General features: G+C 43.9%; 1 protein-coding gene and 1 non-coding gene across 2 annotated transcripts; one reads left to right on the top strand and one right to left on the bottom strand.

Moving 5' to 3' along the window:
* Nucleotides 1-2,850: 2,850 nt before the first annotated feature.
* LOC111763905 (small nucleolar RNA SNORA44) lies at nt 2,851-2,980 on the bottom strand. Its single transcript, XR_002796639.1, has one exon. It is a non-coding gene; the product is annotated as a small nucleolar RNA SNORA44 (small nucleolar RNA).
* A 6,973-nt stretch (nt 2,981-9,953) lies between these two features.
* On the top strand, nt 9,954-11,483 carry GPR101 (G protein-coupled receptor 101). The gene has a single exon (XM_004457507.1). The coding sequence runs from the start codon at nt 9,954-9,956 to the stop codon at nt 11,481-11,483; it is 1,530 nt and encodes a 509-aa protein (XP_004457564.1).
* Nucleotides 11,484-19,812: the final 8,329 nt, after the last annotated feature.

Raw genomic sequence — 19,812 nt, 5'->3', positions numbered from 1 at the left:
CCCCCAATTTCTTGGAGTTTAACTTTTTTTTAGTCTCCCAAATTGTTTTCAAAAGTGGTTGTTCAAATTTAGATTCCAAAAGCAATATATGAGAATTACAGTTGCTCTGATTGTTCACAAATACGTGATATGATCAGTCTTTTCATTTTAGCCATCCTAATGAGTGTGTAGTCGTATTTCATGTGATTTTAATTTGCTTTTCACTAATGACTAATGATGCTGCACTTCTTTTCAGGTGCTGATTTTCCATCCATATACTCCCTTTGGTCAAGTGTCTGTTCACATCTTTTACCTGTTTTGTAATTGGGTTGTCTGTCTTATTATGGTGTTTTAAGAGTTAATTGTAATGATTGAGGTGATGAATGCACAACTATGTGATTATACCAAATTCCATTGATTGTATACTTTGGATAAACTGTATGCTTTATTAATATATATCAAAAAATTGATTTTTTTAAAAAAGAGTTAATTATATATCAAGGTACAACTCTCTTGCTGGAGATACAGGTTTTGCAAATATTTTCTCCCAGTCTGTGGCTGGTCTTTTATTTTCTCATAACAGTGCCTTTTGAAGAACAAAAAATTTTAATTTTGATAAAGTACAATTTATCAAGTTTATGGTTTTTGTGTCCTATTTAAGAAATCTTTGCCAATGTCAATACAATTTTCTACTCTGTTTTTTCCTACAAGTTTTATAGTTTTAGCTGTCATATTAAGTCTATGATACATTTTCTATATGGTATGAGGTAAGGTTCAGGTTTTGTTTTACATATGACTATAAAATTATTCCAGCACCATTATTTTGAAAAGATTATCCATTTCCCACTGCATTGCAGCAACCCTTTTGTCAAAAATCAATTGACAAATATGTGGATCTACTTGTGGGCTCTCTGGTCTGTGCCAAGGATCTATATATTTAACTTTATGAACATACCACACTATCTTGATTACTGTAGATTTATAATAAGTCTTGAAGTCATATGGCGTAAATCCTCCAACTTTGTTCTCCTTTTTCAGAGCAGTAGTTAGGTGCATACATATTTGAGATGTTTTTTTCTTTGCAAATCAACTCTTTTATCATTAAATAATTCCCTCTTTATCCCTGATAATTTTCTTTGCTCTGAAGACTATTTTGATATTAATATAGTTACTCCAGCTTTCTTTTGAATAGTTGTTTATGATATTTTTCTATCCTTTTACTTTGAATGTATATCATGTATTTGAAAAAAGTTTTTTGTAGACAGCATATTTTGGATCATGGGCTTGTTTGTTAATCCTTTCTGAAACTATATCTTAATTGGTGTTGTTAGACCACTTATATTTGATGTAATTGTTGATATGTTTGGATTTTGACCATTTAATTATTTATTTCCTGTTTGTTCTCACTATTTTTCATTTCTAAGTTTCCTCTTTCTTGCTTTCTATTGAGTTATTTGAACAACTTTTAGCATCCTATTTTAATTCAAGTTATTTATTGTGATTTTGACTCTTTGCAGTTATTTTGGTGGTTGTTTAGGGATAAACATATGTATATTGAAATTTTCACAGTATATATAGATTTTCCTTCCTGTATTTTAAAGATGTTGCACCACAGTTTTCTCCCTTGCATTGCTTTAATGAGAATTCTGCTGTCATTCTTATATTTTTCCTTTGTAAATGATGTATTTTTTCTGTGGCTGTTTTTTTCTTCTTCTTCTTCTTTATTTTCCTTTAATGTTACATTAAAAAAATATGAGGTTCCCATATACCCCCACCCCACCTCTCCCCTCCCCTCCGACATCAACAACCTCTTCCATCATCATGTGGCTGCTTTTAATATTTTCTCTTTATGCCTGGTTGTAAGCAATTTTTTTTTAAGATTTATTTTTTATTTATTTCTCTCCTTTTCCCCTCCCCGCCCCCCAGTTGTCTGCTCTCTGTGTCCATTCACTGTGTGTTCTTCTGTGTCCACTTTTATTCTTGTCAGTGGCACCAGGAATCTGTCTCTTTTATTGCATCATCTTGCTGTATCAGCTCTCTTTGTGTGCAGCACCACTCCTGGGCAGGCTGCATTTTTTCATGCAGGGCAGCTCTCCTTAAGGGATGCACTCCTTGCACATGGGGCTTCCCTAGACAGGGGACACCCCTGTATGGCAGGGCACTACTTGTGGGCCAGTTTCAGCACAGAAGTCAGGAGGCCCTGGGTTTGAACCTTGGACCTCCCATTTGGTAGGCGGATGCTCTATCAATTGAGCCAAATCCCCTTCCCTGGTTGAAGCAATTTGATTATGATATGCCTTGGTATGATCTTCTTCATGTTTCTTCGACTTGAGCTTTGTCAACGTTCTTGGAACTGTGGTTTTATAGTTTATATCAAATTTGAGAAATAGCCATTATTTCTTCAGATAATGTTTCTGTTTTCCTACCTCCTCTGGGACTCCAGTTACACAATATATTTTGTTTGAAATTGTTCCACAGCTCACTGTTGTTCTGCTCATTGTTTTCTTTCTCTCCATGTTTCATTTTGCCTAGCTTCTTTTTCTTTTTCTTTTAGAGTAATTATTTTATTGGTTACCAACATGTCAGACACAAGGGATAGAAGCACTCAACAAAAAGCAAAGGACTCTCCTTGCAGAGTTCACAATTTCCACCTAATAACCAGCCAGGTGCATTTTAGCCTGCCTCTTCTGAGTGCTTCTCCCAACTCTAGGTCCATAATCAGATGACGATGGCTTTCTAGGTATCACAGACCTGCTCCAGCAAACAAGCTGGCATCTTCAGACGTGTTAACACTGTTTGGAAACTCAGGGGTAACCTGCAGAATAAATGGAAACACCTGGCTTCAGGCCCCTCCAAGCCCAGGTCCTGAGACATTATAGGAAAGTTAAGTGGCAGCTGCAGGTACTCTGCTGACCTGAGCTGTCAAAGTCTCTCCAGGTTGCTCTCACATGCAGTTGGAGATCCCTTGGCCACAAGCAACCAGAGATCTTGGAGCATGCTGGATTTTGTCTAGTTTCTATTGCTATGTCTTCAAGTGCACAATTTTTTTCTTTTGCAGTGTCTAATCTGCTAATCTCATCCAGTGAATTTTTTATATCCAGTGATAACTATGTTCAGTCAAAGACTTGAGAGGAATCCCCTACAGATCTCCAGAGCTCACTCTCTAGGCTGCTCCTCTCCAATACCTTGTCCGGAAAATTCTAGCCACTTTCACATCCCTGAAATCCGAACTCTGTCACCCCAACTTAGGTACATTGCCAGGTAATCCTGGGTTTCCCTTCCCTGCACTGAGATCTGGAAACTCCCTTTAGGCAGTAAACCATGGTAATCATATCGCTCACCTCATTTGTTTCCCTATACCTGAGGATCACTGTCCTGCACAGCCTGTTTTCCAATGTCTAATGACTATTATTTCACATATTTTGTCCACTTTTTTAGATATTTAAGGTAAAAGGGTAAATACAGGGAACAGATGTGGCTCAGCACTGCTTCTCACATGGGAAGTCCCAGGTTCAGTTTCCCATGCCTCCTAAAAACAAAGACAAATAAAGAGCAATCAAACAATAAACTAACTCCAGGAACCAATGTGGCTCAGTGGTTGAGTGCCGGCTTTTCACTTACAAGGTCCCAGGTTCAATCTCTGGTCCTAGCACTTCAGAAGAAAAAGGGTAAATACAGTCCCTGTTACTCATCAGGATCGGAAGCAGAAATCCCACTTTCAGTTTTTAAAATTTGGGTTGGATTAGTTTTTGGACTTTTATTCATACTTGAATAGAAAACAAATGAAATAAAGGTTCATAACTGACAGGATCCTTAGAGATTGCCTGGCCTAACCCCCTCATCTGCTTGATTACAGAGCCAATATCAGAGAGGAGAGGGTATCTTCCCAAAGTCACACAGTGAGTTAACCACAGCATTAGAGCTAGAAATCAGGTCTCTTGCTCTCCATTTTTAATCCATCCAATTCTTTTCTGCCAATTTTATCTTCCAAACCAGTTTGTTGTATAGAACCTTCCGTCTTGCCCAAAGTCACAGAGTGGACAGTATTAGCTCACACCCAGATGGTACTTGATTTTGCTTGAGTTTTGCAAACACAATTCCTAAGGGCTGGCCTAAAGTGAATACTAACGCAGATCACAACACTGAAAATTTCTAAACACCCTCATGGGTAGGCACTTTAGAACATAACCATATATTTTCCCCATTGATAACTCACTAAGCAAGGAGTGTGACTTAGAATTTAGATTGACTGATTTAGTCATTTCACCACCTATAGGAATGAAGTGTACTAAAAAAAAAAAAAAAAAGAAGCCATTGTCACTGTAACTGCGTTTGTCTTCCCATAATTCTAGCAATTCTAGCCCCATTCCACGTGGATTCAAAAATTTTATCTTGGTTGGGTAGCTGGAAGAACTTCTGTCCTGCCTCAGGACCCTTTCAAGAAGCAACATTGGAAAAGTACCTGCTTTGGAGTCAGAACAGGTTTTAACTCTCAGCTCCAACACTTACTAGTTGTGGTGACCTTGGGTAAATTACTTAACTTCTCTGAAAGTTACCTAACTATCTGTTAAGGCAAGGATGGTACCATCTTATAGTGACTCTAAAGTACATTCTTCCATGTGTTTTCGCCACATTTTAGCATCTTTGAAGTGGAGATGTACCTTGCTAATAATGGTGTAACATAGCTAACTTTAAATGTGCAGCTTTTTGTCCTTCTTAGTGGTACATGAAATAACAGTAAATCTCAATCAATGGTGTCTTGGATATGAAGAAATGCAGTATTAATCCCTTACTTGCTGAGTTTCTTCAAAGATTAAATAGAATAAAGTAAGCATGGGGCTTTGCACATAGTAGGCACTCAGGGACTTTTGCAGTCCCATTGTTACTAAAACCAATACCAGGCTGGGTCTTGGTCCTTCTGATTTCTCTCACCTTGCAGTTGGTCCATTAATAGGGGCGGCCTGTCTGATAGGGTGAACAAGTATGGGGAAACCAGGGTGGCATTCTGCTGGGCAGGTTCTAGCTTGTGACTGTCATCAGGCTCTAGGGTCATTTCTTGTCAGTCGCTTCTTGCCCTCCAGCCCTGCCCCATTAGTACCAATTGCCAAATCTTATCTCTGCTGCTCCTGAATTCCAAAGGTAGGGAAATGGACTGGGTGACTTTTTGAGCCATCATTCCAAACTCTCCTTGCCTCATCCCAAATATTCTCCCCAGAGTCTAATAAGGTTTGTCAGTTGAAGGGCTCTCCCAAGGCCATCAGAATCAAAGCCTGCAGGGCAGAAAGCCAAATCCTCATTCCCTGAGGCCCCCCACATACTTCGTTAGGGAGCTGATACTAGGATGCCTTTGAAATTCAAGGACACCAACTCTGCTCACTTTTGGAGGGAAAGAGAGGAAACAGACACCTGAGGATTAACAGCCCTCAAACATCTCCCTGTACAGAAAAGTGGCTTGCCTTTATTTCCCAGTGCTTCCCCAGCATTTTCAGCGACTCAGGCTGGAAGTCACGTGCAGGCTGGCCCCAGCTGTAGAGGCCCCATCCCACCCAGGCTCTTCTATTTTACATCATTCCCGTTAGCACCCAAGAGTGCATCATCTGCAGACTTCCTGAGTCCACCTCTCTATGGTACCCTTTTTTTTTTTTTCATTTTTTATTGTGGTAGCATATACATGACCCAAATTTCCCATTTTAACCATTTTTAAGTGTGCATTTCAGTGATATTAATTACATTCACAGGGTTGTGCTGCTATCACTGCCATCCATACCAAGACTTTTTCATGACCCCGGACTAAGGCATCATCCATGTCCTCTCTGGATCCCAGCAGTCCAGGGCATTCTCAGGACCACAGGGAAAAGGAAGAAAGGGCAGAAAAGACTGACCTTTGTTTCTGGCCACTTCTCCCAGCTTGACTGTCTCCCAAGTGATGGTAAAATATTGAGTCAAAGCAAAACTGCCACTTCACAGTGCATGCCACCCAATATTCTGCACCATAGCCAGCATGAGGCTGGGAATTAATAACTGTGAGTGATTATTGTGGAACCTGTCTCCAGGAAAAACGACCAAGTTTATACCATTCAACCTTGGGAAGATAAAATCAAGCCTCAAAGGGAAAAAAAGACAAATGATCTAAGAGCAATTGTAGGACTTGAAATCGAAAGCCAGCCTGGGACCTGATTATACTCCTGCCCTGTCTCCTCATCCCAGAGGTGTGACAGGAGCGGCACTCTCCTGCCCATCAACAAAACCAGAATCCTGCAAGCACTTGCCCGAGAACTTCTCCCCAACCTCTCCTCGCCCCTTGCACTCCCCACTGTCAATTTTGCCTCTCTCTTAGGTCTTGGGCTGGCCCTCTCTATGTGCCCTAATTGAGACCCAACTTATCCCCTGCCACAGTCTACTTTCTTCTCTCCCTCCATCCAATACCCCAACTTCTCAGGAGCTCAACTTCTAGGAGACTCGGGAAAACTAGATACTTCATCACATGGCCTTGCTTGGAAACTGTCAATGAACAAGAATGGCAAACCACTGATCATTGTTAAGGTTCGGTGCTGGGTACATGGCGTTCATTTTATTTTTCTCATTACTTTTGTGAATTTGAAATCATACATAAGTTTAAAACAAATCCTGTCACCCTCCAGTGATCTCAGAGTACATTTCAAAGTCCTCAGAGTGGCATTCAAGGCCCCACAGGATCCACCCCTAACCAACTTCCCCAGTTCACCTCCTGGCTCTCAGGGTGCTGAAGCCTTTCCGTTTTCCCAGGCTTGGCACCCACCTCGCTCCTGCAGCCCTATCTTTGCCCTTACAGTTCATCCTGCTCAGAACAGCGTTCCCTTTCTGCCCTGCCTAGAAAACGCATAATTCCTAGAGTGAAACACCTTCTCAGATGCGACCCTCTCCCCAGAGGGTCTTATGCCCTGGTGCCTCCAAGGTCCTGATAGGGAACAAACACCCAATACTTGTTTGGGAAAGACAAGAAAATCTTGGTTAATGGAGCAGGTGTAACGTTTACTGGAACTTGGGCAAGTAGGGTAATATCTCTTGGCTTAGCTTCTGTAGCTATAAAATACAGATAATAACGGTACTTATCTCACAAGGCTGGGCTAAGGATTCCGCAGCTTTCTCTGTGTAAACACCTTAACACGGAGCCTGGCGGGGGAGGGAGGGGGAGAGAGAGAGAGAGAGAGAGAGAGAGAGAGAAACTGACTTAGAGACAGACTTCAATCAAGTAAGACAGTAGATAATTATGCGGCTTGTCTTAGATGAAATGCTCGCAAATCGTACAGGAAAGGAACTGCTGTTTAGTATCTGCTTGAAGCCAGGGAAAATTGTGGAAAATCGGTGACATCTCCCGATGCCACAATCCCTCTCTCTGGCCGAGGGACGATTCACAATTTGGGGGAGATTTCTGCTCGTCTTTGGAAGGACATTGCAGATCTGTGGCGGGGTCCTGGCCCGAAATCCCGTGGGCTTCATCAACGCACGGGACTTGCCTGAAAAGCAGTCCTGGTGACCATCCCGAGTGTGTGTGAGGTCTGGAGAGCTCGGGTGCCTGAGGCAGGTAAGGGTAAGGGGGGTGGTGGGATGAGCAGATCTGAGTGGGGTCCGTTGCTGCACGGTCCCCCACCCGCCGGCTCGGCTCCGCGGGGCGCCTGAGGCCTCGTGCGTCACCGGCGCGGGCGGGGGCCGAGGGGAGGGGGCACCGCAAGGTGAGGGAACGGCGCTGCCTTAAGACGCCGCGCGCCCCCGCGCCGCTCAGAGCTTGCAGCTCGTCGCGCCTGCCGGACCACCGGGCACACGCGCTGCGCCTGCTCCCACCTGCCCGCCGCTGCGCTGCGGCGGGGCGAGCTCGCAACCGCGGGCGCTCCGGCAGGCCACCAGGACTGGCGCCCTGCGTCCCGAGGGCCCCGCACACAGCGCCTGAGGCGCGACGCTCCGGCAGCAACAGGTAAGCGGCCCAGCTTTGCTCGCGGCGCCGCGGACCCCGCCACCACCGGGCGCCCGACGGCCGCTACGATGCCCGCAGCAAGGGCCCGCTGCTCGCCTTCTCGCGTCCATCCGTCCGCCTCGCGTCTTCCCCTGCACTTTCTCGCTCGCGTTCTTCTCCCCCTCCCTCTCAATTGTCTCGTGGGTTTTGTTTTTTGTTTTTTCTCATCCTCTCTTTTCTCCTTCTCTCTTTTTCGCTTTTTCTGTCTCTGTCTCTCCCGGTCTCTCAGTCTCTCTCTCTCTCGTTCTCTCTGTCTGACTCTCCCTCTGTCTCCTCTGTCCCTCAGTGTATCTCTCATTTTATCTCTGTCTCTCGTTTTCTCTCGCTCCCTGTCTTTCTGTGTCTCTCTCCGAGGCTCTCCCCGGCCACCCCTTGTCTCTTCTCCGGTTCTCCTCGAGCCACCACCACCACTCCCCCGACACCCGGCCGGGTGGAGAATGCAGGGAGGAAGCCTAATTGGGGCGGGGGGGGTGGGATAAGCATCCTCCCTGCGTTCTCCAGCCGCGGCTGCGCTCCTCATAAAACCAGGCGATTTATCCGCGGAAGCCCTCAGTGGCCACAGCGGCAGCTGGTTTCCATGGCAAAAATAAAGTCGACAGGGAGAGATCCAAAGAGACAGAGATCGAGCCAGGGAGAAACGGAGGTGAGGGGCCAACGGAGAGAGATGGAGAGATACAAATACATACACACACACACACATTCGAAGGTTACCTAGTGTTTAGCAAGAGTCCCAGGGAGAGAGTGAGAGGCAGAAAGCAACAGGGAGAGGGAGAGACAGAGCAGGAGACACGCGCGGAGGTGGATGTGGCGGGCACAGACAGCTGAGAAAGTGCACGCGCTAGAGCGCGCCGAGAAACCGAGAGACCCGGACGGTCCGGAGAGACGAGGGTCAGAGACAGGCAGATTGAGAGATACAGAGGGAAGGAAAGCACCAAGAGGCAGAAATCGCGGAGGGAGGCCGGGAAAGACAAGGAGAGGATCTAAGAAAGGCCGAGGGGGTGCACACGTGCCAGCAAGAGACAGGCGGAGACGGGCAGAGAGAGAACCTGGGGGATACACGGAAACCAGAAAGAGTTGGAGGGACACGGAGACTGACAGAGACACGCAGACAGCGAGAGATGATGAACAGGTGCACTAGGGACCAGAGACGGTCAGGGAAATCGACCGAGAGAGAAATGGCGAGGCCGAGACAGCCTCAAGGAAAGACAGAGAAGCGTGCGCACTAGCTAAGCACACAGGCAGCGACAGTCCAAGACTGTCGAGCGAGACGAGAGGGCGAGACAAGCCTCGGAGAAAGAGAGAGACGCCCACGCAGCTGCAAAGGGCGTTAGGGACAGCGACAGGCGGAGAGAGTCTGCGAGACCGAGAAACTGACCGAGTGTTGGAGGGGAGCCCAAGCGTAGCAAAAAGACACAGAAAGGAAACAGAGAGGAAAGCGACAGAGTCCGACTGACAGCGCGCAGCGTGCTGGCAAGGGTCTGAGAAACAGACAATGACAGAGTGAGAAGCAGGGGCGAGAGAGAATCAGAGAAAACGGTGAGACACAGACACACACCCCAAGACATGCAGAGAAAAGTGAACTAGCGAGAGACACCAAGAGACCGAGACAGAAAGCGACAAACTGAGACTGGGGGGAAAGAGAGTGCGCGCGCATGCGCCGGCGGGAGAGAGGAAAACTTTGGAGACCCAGAGACCCTATGGCAGAGAGTCTAAGTAGAGGGAATCAGAGACACCGAGAGAGACAGGCAGAGAGACTGAGTCAGAAAAGGAACCAGAGAAACCGCCCTGACCGGGCCAGGCCCGTGAGCGGGATGGGCTGAGGGGTCCTACGGCGCCACTGCCCGGCGCGGAGGCGGCCCCTTGCAGGGTGACTAAACAGGCCTGTATGTTTCTTTCGCAGTGAGTGCGGTCCCGTGCGCCCCTTCGCTGCCCGCCGGTGACCGCGCCGAGCCTGCACAGTATCCGCCGCCCGCCCGCCGGGGACATGACACCCGCGTGCACCAACAGCACACGCGAGAGCAACCACAGCCACGCGTGTGTGCCCCTCTCCAGAATGCCCATCAGCCTGGCACATGGCATCATCCGCTCCAGCGTGCTGCTGGTCTTTCTCACCGCCTCGTTCGTCGGCAACATTGTCCTGGCCCTGGTGTTGCAGCGCAAGCCGCAGCTGCTCCAAGTGGCCAACCGCTTCATCTTTAACCTCCTCATCACCGACCTGCTTCAGATTTCGCTCGTGGCCCCGTGGGTGGTGGCCACCTCCGTGCCTTTCTTCTGGCCACTCAACAGTCACTTCTGCACGGCCCTGGTGAGCCTCACCCACCTTTTTGCCTTCGCCAGCGTCAACACCATCGTGGTGGTGTCCGTGGATCGCTACCTGTCCATCATCCATCCTCTCTCCTACCCGTCCAAGATGACCCAGCGCCGGGGCTACCTGCTCCTCTATGGCACCTGGATCGTGGCCATTCTGCAGAGCACACCCCCACTATATGGCTGGGGCCAGGCTGTCTTTGATGAGCGCAATGCCCTCTGCTCCATGCTTTGGGGAGCCAGCCCCAGCTACACCATCCTCAGCGTAGTGTCCTTCATCGTGATTCCACTGGTTGTCATGATTGCCTGCTACTCTGTGGTGTTCGGGGCAGCCCGGCGGCAGCATGCTCTCCTGTACAACGTCAAGAGCCACGGCTTGGAGGTGCGGCCCAAGGCCCGTGTGGAGAATGAAGGGGTAGAGAGGAAGAGGAAGGACAAGTTCCAGCATGAGAGCGAGTTCCAAGGGCAGGATGAAGGTGAAGCCAAGACCAACGAGAGCAGTGTGGCAGCCAAGGATGGTAACGCTGATGGCACCGAGGAGGTCAGACAGAGCAGTGTGGTAGCCAGCAAGGGCAGCTTGGAGGCCAAGGTGGACAGCGTGGAAGGGAAGGAGGGCCACACCAGAGTTGAGGGGAGCGGCATGAAGGCTGGTGAGAGCCGCATAGAGGTCGGCCAGTGCAACATTGACTTGGGTGAAGATGACCTGGAGTTCGGTGAGGGTAACATGGAGTTTGGTGAAGATGATATCAATTTCAGTGAGGATGACATTGAGGCCGTGAACATCCCAGAAAGCCTCCCACCCAGTCGTCGAAACAGCAATAGCGACCCTCCTCTGCCCCGGTGCTACCAGTGCAAAGCTGCCAAAGTGATCTTTCTCATCATTTTCTCCTATGTGCTGTCCCTTGGGCCTTACTGCTTTCTAGCAGTCCTGGCCGTGTGGGTGGATGTCCAAACCAAGGTACCCCAGTGGGTGATCACCATAATAATCTGGCTTTTCTTCCTGCAGTGCTGCATCCACCCCTACATCTATGGCTACATGCACAAGACCATCAAGAAGGAAATCCAGGACATGCTGAAGAAATTCTTCTGCAAGGAAAAACCCCCAAAAGAAGACAGCCACCCAGACCTACCTGGAACTGAAGGCGGCACAGAGGGTGGGACTGAAGGCAAGATCGTCCCTTCCCGCGATTCTGCCTCTTCACCTTGAAGTCAGTTCTCAAGCAAGCCTTTGAACTATTCACCATGCAGAAAATAAGAGCAGCTTTCTTTCAAATGGACCATCCACAATCCATCTAATGCCAACCCAATCCATTCTAGGCAAAGGTGTTGCACGCACATCTTTCTCACCACAGATAGATCAGTATATGGAAGAGGTAGGAACTAGGGTCTTCTCTTAAAAGCATACCCTTCAAAGCACAGACTGGAGAATTCTGATTGAAATTTTACCCACCAAATTATCAGGCTCTAAATTCCTTAAAGCAACAAGGGCTATCCATTACGGACCTGAACTTGATATTCTGTCTGTCTCCCCAGAGCCACAACTTGTCAGCTTTAGCTCTGAGGGAAAAAGAAGATGATGCCTGTGAACTGTGAACGTAAGGATTTTAGACCCTTTGGTCATGGGCCAGATTATGTTCAACAGAAAGAAAAGCAATGGTCCAAATCATTCGTGGAGCCCAAAAAGCAGAATCTGACTGACTGATCAATGTATGAGATAAATTCTGAACTGAAGAGACCCACAATCTGGTGCAAAGGCTATTACGGAAACTAAGATAAAGGGCACCATGCAGTTAGAATACCAAGAAGGTGTCTAGATCCCCAAAAGGGATCCAGAAATTCCAAGAGCATAACAGGACATGTATGAAATGCAAAGCTAGTCCAAGGAAAAAGATAAAGAAACAACTCACACCTGTGGAGCCAAACAGTTAACATTTTTTCTATGAGATCCTGGGTTTTTTGCATGGGCTGGGACCAAGGTCACGCCACACAAATGGAAAACTGTCAACTGACACGAACATATTTTCTGTCTCCTATTTGGATAATAGTGGACAGAAATCGTGCCAGTATTCTACAATTTCCCCCTTTGTGACTGATTCAGGATGCACTAAATATTCCAGAGAAGGCATATAAGAATCATCCAGATCTCCTCTGCCTGCCACTTGTTTTTTGTTTTGTTTGTTTTTTCTCAAATACCCCTTTTTGGTCAAAGAGTATTTCCAGAAAAAATAAATTCAAATGGGGGTAGCCAGAGCCCTACACAATTCACACTGTCAACCAAGAGTGATTTAACCATGGGAAATCTCTTTTGCATCTGTGAGATCATAGACAAGAAATATGATCTCCACATGGGGAGCACTCCGGGTACCCCCATGTGTTTTTTTTCCACCTGTGACTCTAAAACCTTTGAGTTCTCTGCAGATGTGGGAGAAATATAAAATAATCAGAAAGAACTTGTGAAAGGATGGTTTAACAATTCCTGGCAAGCAGCTGACCTATTCCAGACAAGCTTAAAGTCAAAGCTTTCAGATCTGACGTATCCTAATTGTTGCTATTGAAATATATCATTTGGGGAAAATCTTCATGATATCTAAATTATCCTCCCTGTCAATACAGAGGAAGATTTTTCAGTTTCCAAACCCTGAAGCCACTTTCAGTAGGGGTGTAAATACCTGTGCTCTTTCCGAGGGCATAGACCATGTCTATGTGACTAAATAGAATAAAAAACCATTATGCCAGTGTTTTGATCCTCCTGAAGGTCAAATAAAGCAACATGATGGCCAGTCAATTTTTCATGCAGAAATCTATTGCTAGTATGAATGGAGAGAGAGGAGAGAGCATTTGGTTGAAAAATAGTTAATCAGATATGTCAGCTTATGTACAAAGATGGACCCACTCAGAGTTCAGCCTCGTTCTTTTGTGATTACCATGTCTCTAGTAGAACTCCAATTTCACTCCTATAAAGTTATTGACTCTATGCCCAGCTCATTTATGTTTTCTTTTATCTCTTCCTCCCCACAGATTCCAACATGGACTTCTCAAGGGGAAGAGGTAAACAGCAATGTATTTGGGCTGTGAATAAGTCTTCATGGGAATTTGGCATTGCCATTTTCCGAATTTATGAAAGGAGAAGGGAGACCCAAATAATACTGAGCTGACCTGTCAAAGTGATATGCCCACGTAAACCTTATTAATTCCAACTCCATTGATTTGGAACTTATGGTAATTCAGATAAGGCATGGGGACTGAAATTTACCCTTGTGCTCTTATTCATTTTTCTACCTAGATGTATAAAGCAAATTAATAGATGTAAATTTATTTTAACAATTTACTGCTGAACAATTGATTGACCTGTCTTTAAAGAGTATCTGGGTCAAGAAATGACCAATCCTCCTATGGGGGGTGGGTACTGCCTTGAAGACTTGTCATGGTTGAAGGAGTTCAAGTTAGCTGTAGCTTAACTTTTGGGTAGAGACGCTTACCTGGGTAAGAAATAGAATTTCAAACATATATGTCTCCAAATATTTTGTTGAAACTGAACTTCTTGTTTTATTTTTAAAGCTCAACCCCTTCAAAGTGTATCAGAGAACATTGTTTGCCAAAATCCCAAATCAAAATGGAACCAGAACCTGTACGAGTGTGGTAAGTCCGTTTAACAGCATACATAATATTCTCCAGAGCACGGAGACTCACTGATTTCCTTTTTAAAGTTTCTCTTTTTCCTATCTTAGTTATTGTCCATTCTTTGGACAAATTGGATTTTTTCAACAGCAAAGACCTTTTGAAAACAGAAGATTAGAAAAGAGGACCTTTGAATTAAGAGCATTCTGCTTTGATGACATTTTCTTAATGAACAATAGAGCCTCTAGTTAGCTTGAAGATAGCAACTGCTTCAAGTTTTGTGCTATTTTAAATAAAACACTATTAACATAATGAGGATTTACTGCACATACTGTTTTGTCATTCGAAAATTTGAAAGCACACAAAAAAACTCATCATTAGTCTCACAGATACGCACATGCAATAGCTTTCCCTAAATGTTTTTAAAGGATGCGTTCTTTTGTCAAGGCCACTTCACGTGCGCAGTAAAAATCCCATTAAAGTAAGGGCCAGACAAACCAGACTTCTAAATGATGAGATTTCAAATTTAATGATTTCCTTATTTAAGAATAATAGGGCATCTAGGTTGCCAAGGAGTCACAGGTGCTTCAACTAATACACCAATTTCAACAAGCTTGGGAAGGCAGTAATAAGGACCAAGCCCTGGGCTTTTATGACTTCTATATTGCGAGGGTCCATCTTCTCTAAGGCACCACAAATACCAGCTGCTGCCTACCTCTTGCCCTCCTACCCATTGCCTTCATCTGCCTCACTTCCCCTTCCCCTGCTGTGCTGGCCCTTCAGGTATACCCTGCGCTTTAAGCTCTGTCTGCTCACCCAACCCCCATCTATCTCCCCTAAATCTAGAGCTGACAGATTCAGACACCTGGGGCCCATGGCAGCAGGGAAGGAGAGAAGTGAACGTTAGGAGTGACCAGCAATTAAAGGTATTTTTCTGTCTCCCCCCAACTCCAATCCAATTTAGAGATGACGTGATGCCTACTTCAAATTCAACAGGTAAGAAGTGCCATTTTATAATTTAGGAGGAGGTAGGCACCTCATTTCTTACCAAAAATGCACCAATACAGTGCATCATTGAGGGACAGTCAATCCTGTAGATGCTGTCCAAATAGTTCAGCAAAGAAAGCACTAAAAATCTTTTATCTATACAATTATAAGGTGCCTAACATTGCCTTATTTTATACATAATTAGCCAATTAAGTAGGTAACGTTAGTTCAAAAGATTTTTTTCATACTACCTGAAGAATAATTTACATGAGTAAACTAGGCTTGCTTTCTTAGACTTTGACAAAAAGCTCTTTAAAAGTGTTTGATATACCCCATTCAGAAGAGAAAAATCATTCCTCATCTGATAGCTTGAACTTTCCAAGATGGTTTATTGGAATGAAACAAAGAGAGTAACAATTTAAACGACTGGACTGTATTTTTCTCTAACTCTCCCTCCCCCATATTTTGAGGGGGAAAAAATCCAAAGAGATGTTTTCTCTCCATAATGCCTTTTTTGTTGTTTTCCTCTTTGAGACAAACCCCATGCCATCAGGAGAGCCTTCTCTAAGCAAAATGTTTTTTTCCTTCTAGAACAGACAAAAGATTAAAGGAACAGCTGGCTGCTAGCCAGTTGCCAAGATAAGGAGAGAAAATCTGGTCAGTCATGGCTTTTAGCCCTCTCCCTCCTTATCTCTCGTTTTATTTGGGCCGTAAAGGTGCTCTTGGTCCCTCAAAAGCCCCTCCAAGCGTAGGCACAAGGAGACAGAAGCAGTGAGCTGGAAAGAGCAGGCCATAGCCTAAAACTCAAAAAGAAGAGAGCCTCTTGTCATAAATTCTTTCCAATTACTTACAAACTATCTCTTCATTTCCTGCAAATACACAGTTTACAGCAGTCTTCTGTTATAAGCAGCAAGATTGGCAGAAGGAAATAGGAAAGCTAAAATCCACTGAACTTGGCCATTGATTGCAAGGTGACTGGCAAGGTCACTGCTTTTTGGTAAGTAGAATAAGAATCCCCAAGGTAAATGAAGGTCGCCAGTAGGAGCCAATTGTTCCCATCATTTTCTTCCAAAGCCCCCATATCTTAGAGTATACATAGCAAAGGGAACCACAGTCACTTGTACACTCAAGAGAGGTTTGCTATGTCTGAAGATTAATTACTGGATTTCTCTTGTTCTAAAATATAGAAACAAACAAGATTGGTTTTAGTTTGGTGCTTCAAACTTGAGTGGATTTCCACACACACACTCCCTTCATCTGTGTTACAGCTTTAATGTTAAAAGTTCGGTATTTTATGTCTGTTTCAGTGCTGTAATTCCTTTTTGTCGTAATTCTTCTAAATGTAAGTTATAATTGTATATAAATGATAAGTGTTCTTTGGAGATAAGGTGCTAGATATTAGATTTTGTGTTCGTATATTGTGTCATCCTCCAAAATGGATAGTAAATTCTTGTAAGTTAGTCAATAAAATGCATGCATGAAAATTCTATGTATGACCCACATGTGAAATAGAGCATAGTACATTTGTTTTTCAAATTTTATTTTTAAAGTGTATCTTGCAGGATTTATAAAATGGCTCCAAGGTGGGAAGGTGGGAAGCGATAACTTTCATTCATTAAAGCCCTGGTACAATATATGACAAGTGAGAACTTATTCTGGTACAATTGGTCGTTAATGTGAACTAATTGTCGTGGCTGAAGTCTTCGCTGGCAGTTCTCCATAGCATGCTTGGCACTGGTACACCGGTTTTCCATTAACTGAGTGTAGAGAATACAAAATAAAAGAAGACAATCCTTTCCCCTTATGAAGCAAGGACCCCAGGATAGGCTACTGGAATCTTTTCAGCAAGATGAAAAGAATATGGCGTGCTCAAGACCCAATCAATAACTGATGGTGAAATAATAGGATTTGCATTTAACAGATCCGTATTGTGACCATCCCTGCCCTCCTAGAGCAGGACCAGAAACAAGAAAAAGGCTACTCTGGGTTTTTTTTCTTTGGTTGATTGTCTGAGATATAAGATGGAGTATGGGTGGGTAAACAGACGAAGAAGTACTCCTCCAGGGGTCACAACTAAGGTTTGAGAATTACAATTGTATATCAAGAATTTTTGCATCAGACAAAAAATGTGAACTCTGAGATTATTATATTTTAACAACAAAAGGATTAAATCTAGATTAGTATATGTGTGTGTGTGTATATATATATATATATATATATATATATATATGTACCCTCATGAAATCATTTCTAAATCTGCCTTTAATACCAAATTTTGTGTGCTGCTTTGAGACTGACAACAATAGAAAAATTGCATTCAGTCAATAAACAGTTCTGCTCCTCTTGAATATTTTAAATTTTGGATTTTAAATTTTCTTTTTCCTTTAAAAAAATTTGTAATTTGAAAGTGCCTTTTCAAAGGATTATCAAACTACAATCTTGGGGTAAAGTTCCCATTGGCACAACTTACCTTCAGGTGCACAAAAGGGGTGGGTGTTCCCCTCCCCCCTGGAAAGAATAATTTTTTAAAAAATATTACACCCCAATTGAATTCATAAATCAATACTGTTACACAGGTCAGTAGTCCCAGCGACTCTGATCAAGGGCAAGGTTTTATATATATTGGTTGGTTTTAAGTGAATCCTTTCTAAAATGGTTGCAGTACATTTTTTGCTGAATAGGAAAAACGGACTCCTGCTTGGGGAATGCAGAGAGATTAATGTTTGTGGTTTAACTAAGTATTATTAAGTAACATCTGTGTTTCTTAAATAGGTGCTGTTAACCTGTTCTTGGTATATTATTCTTAAATATGCTAAATAAAGTCTAATTTTATGTGCATATCTGGTTATTATTTGGAGCTTCATGAAGAGAACAGTGAAGGAGACACAAATAGTTCTCTATCCCTTCTCTTTTGTTTGAGTGGAGGAGACGAGATAGAATGAAATATATGGACACCAATATTTCATATGCTAATATTCCAGTATAAGGTATATGCAGTGGGATGGGAGGGGGAACATCAGGAAGGGCTTGCTTAAAGAGGAGAATTAACTTAGTCCTCTATTAATTAAAAGGATTTTAAAGGTGAGGGTAGGAGTGGACTTAAAGGAAACATGGGACCAGATGTTTTTCAGGGCTCTTAAATGCCAAACTTTATTCTGAAGGCATGTGAGGTTTGAGCAGGATGCGGGGGATGGGGGTGGGGATTAAACGGAGGATAGAGGTAAGGGGAGTGAATAGCCTTTGTTTTGAGGAAACAGCATTGCCCAGCACCTGGGTCACCTACATTGGGCTCCTGTTCCAGACACTCTGCTACTCAGGTCCAGGATACTTCCCTCAGCACAACTCGGCCCAGCCTGGCCTAGCTCCGGGCACCTACCTCATTTCAGCCCCAACTCACCAGGGTTTATAGCCCAGGAGGGCCGGAATGTGTTCCCTTAAGCCCCTCTTTCACAAAACGGTTATGATTCTAACACCAGCCATTACAAACGAAACCATATTCCACAGATGAGATAGGCAAATCTGTCTAAACCTTAGCAGCCCACTAGTTCCTCTCAAATTGAAGTGCTTGACTTACTAGGAGATCCTCTTCTCATCAGCAGTGGGGCAAGGAAGTGCATGCCTCATGCTTCCGAAGTGGCATTCAAGGGCCCATATTCAGAGGCTCAGGGAGCTATTCATCTCTGTTTCCATAAAAGTAAAGGGTTCTTCTCCACTCCAAAATCAAGTTAAATATTGACTTACACAGTGTATTTCAAGATGTTCAAAGATGGCTACCATAAAACCTGCATGTGGCTGCCTTCACCTTAATCTATGAATGCCATCAAGGTGATAACTTTTTCTTGCTCTAGAAGTAAATTTGACATTCTACCAAACTACTGCCATTAATGCATATAAATGGGTCCAGATATTCAGAGAAAACTATCAGGCAGGAACCTGGTGGAAAAAGTGTTTACTGAGGCTTACTATAACACTGTGTAGTTCAGAGCATGTTGAGGAGAATGCAAATGGTTCCATATGAGCCTCCTCACAGTAGCAGATTTGCCTCTCAGGCAGGTCTTAGGGCCTAGCCTGAGATTATGAAATTGAAAGAGAGAGGGTTGAAAGGATCTGGAAATTTCACTGACAAGAAACAGCTTTACTTCTGTAGCCCCTCCCTCTCCCACCAGTCTGCGTCAAGCCCCAGGCCTATTTGCATTAGTCATATACCAGCTCTTCCCAACCTTGGCAAAAGCAAATGCTGGCTATTGAATTATTTTCTTCTTTGATGAGGCAACTAGTCAACTCATACTCCTTCTCCCTCTTTAAGAATGGAACTCTTCTGATCCTCTCCTTCCTCATTTCAATCTTCCCCTTCAAGGGCAGTACAACCTCTTTGATCCCTGCACACACAAACAAGTGCACCTCAGCTTAAAGATGGCTTTGAATGTTCCGGAATGGAAGTGTATGTACAGACGTTTTCAAACATTTTCTAAATAAGACCAATATTTACAAATACAATTTATCATAGAAAAATGATGCCTTTTAAGAATGCTCAAAATTGCAAGATTGAAAAATATCTGCAATACAAATTCCCAATATTTTAGGAGCTGTGATACCTATCATTTAATTTAAACAAAGTAAATCCAAGAAAATTGTCTTCAAAGATTTGTTAACTGCACACAAACAAGTTAAACTTTTCAGCCTCCAAAGAACAGCAAACAGAAAAAAGGCAACCAACACCAGAAATGTGCAGTTTTATTTGAGGAGTAAGACAGCAGTATCTGGTATTTTGCAAACTTTTATGCTAAACCAATGTACATTTCTAAAATGATCAGCCAAATAGAAAGATGTAATATGGATCATATAATCAACTTAACTTAGAAAAATCCACATTTTACATGAGATTTATTAGACACCATCTTTCTGAAGAAGTAATTAGATGCTCCAAACAA

The sequence above is a fragment of the Dasypus novemcinctus genome, chromosome X (genome assembly GCF_030445035.2).
Source record: "Dasypus novemcinctus isolate mDasNov1 chromosome X, mDasNov1.1.hap2, whole genome shotgun sequence".
Lineage (NCBI taxonomy): Eukaryota > Metazoa > Chordata > Mammalia > Cingulata > Dasypodidae > Dasypus > Dasypus novemcinctus.
Note: the sequence above shows the minus strand (reverse complement) of the source record. Positions and strands in the feature narration are given on the sequence as shown.

Excerpts from the sequence above, each read along its gene's own strand:
- GPR101 (XM_004457507.1), top strand. The coding sequence starts at position 9,954 with ATGACACCCGCGTGCACCAACAGCACACGCGAGAGCAACCACAGCCAC.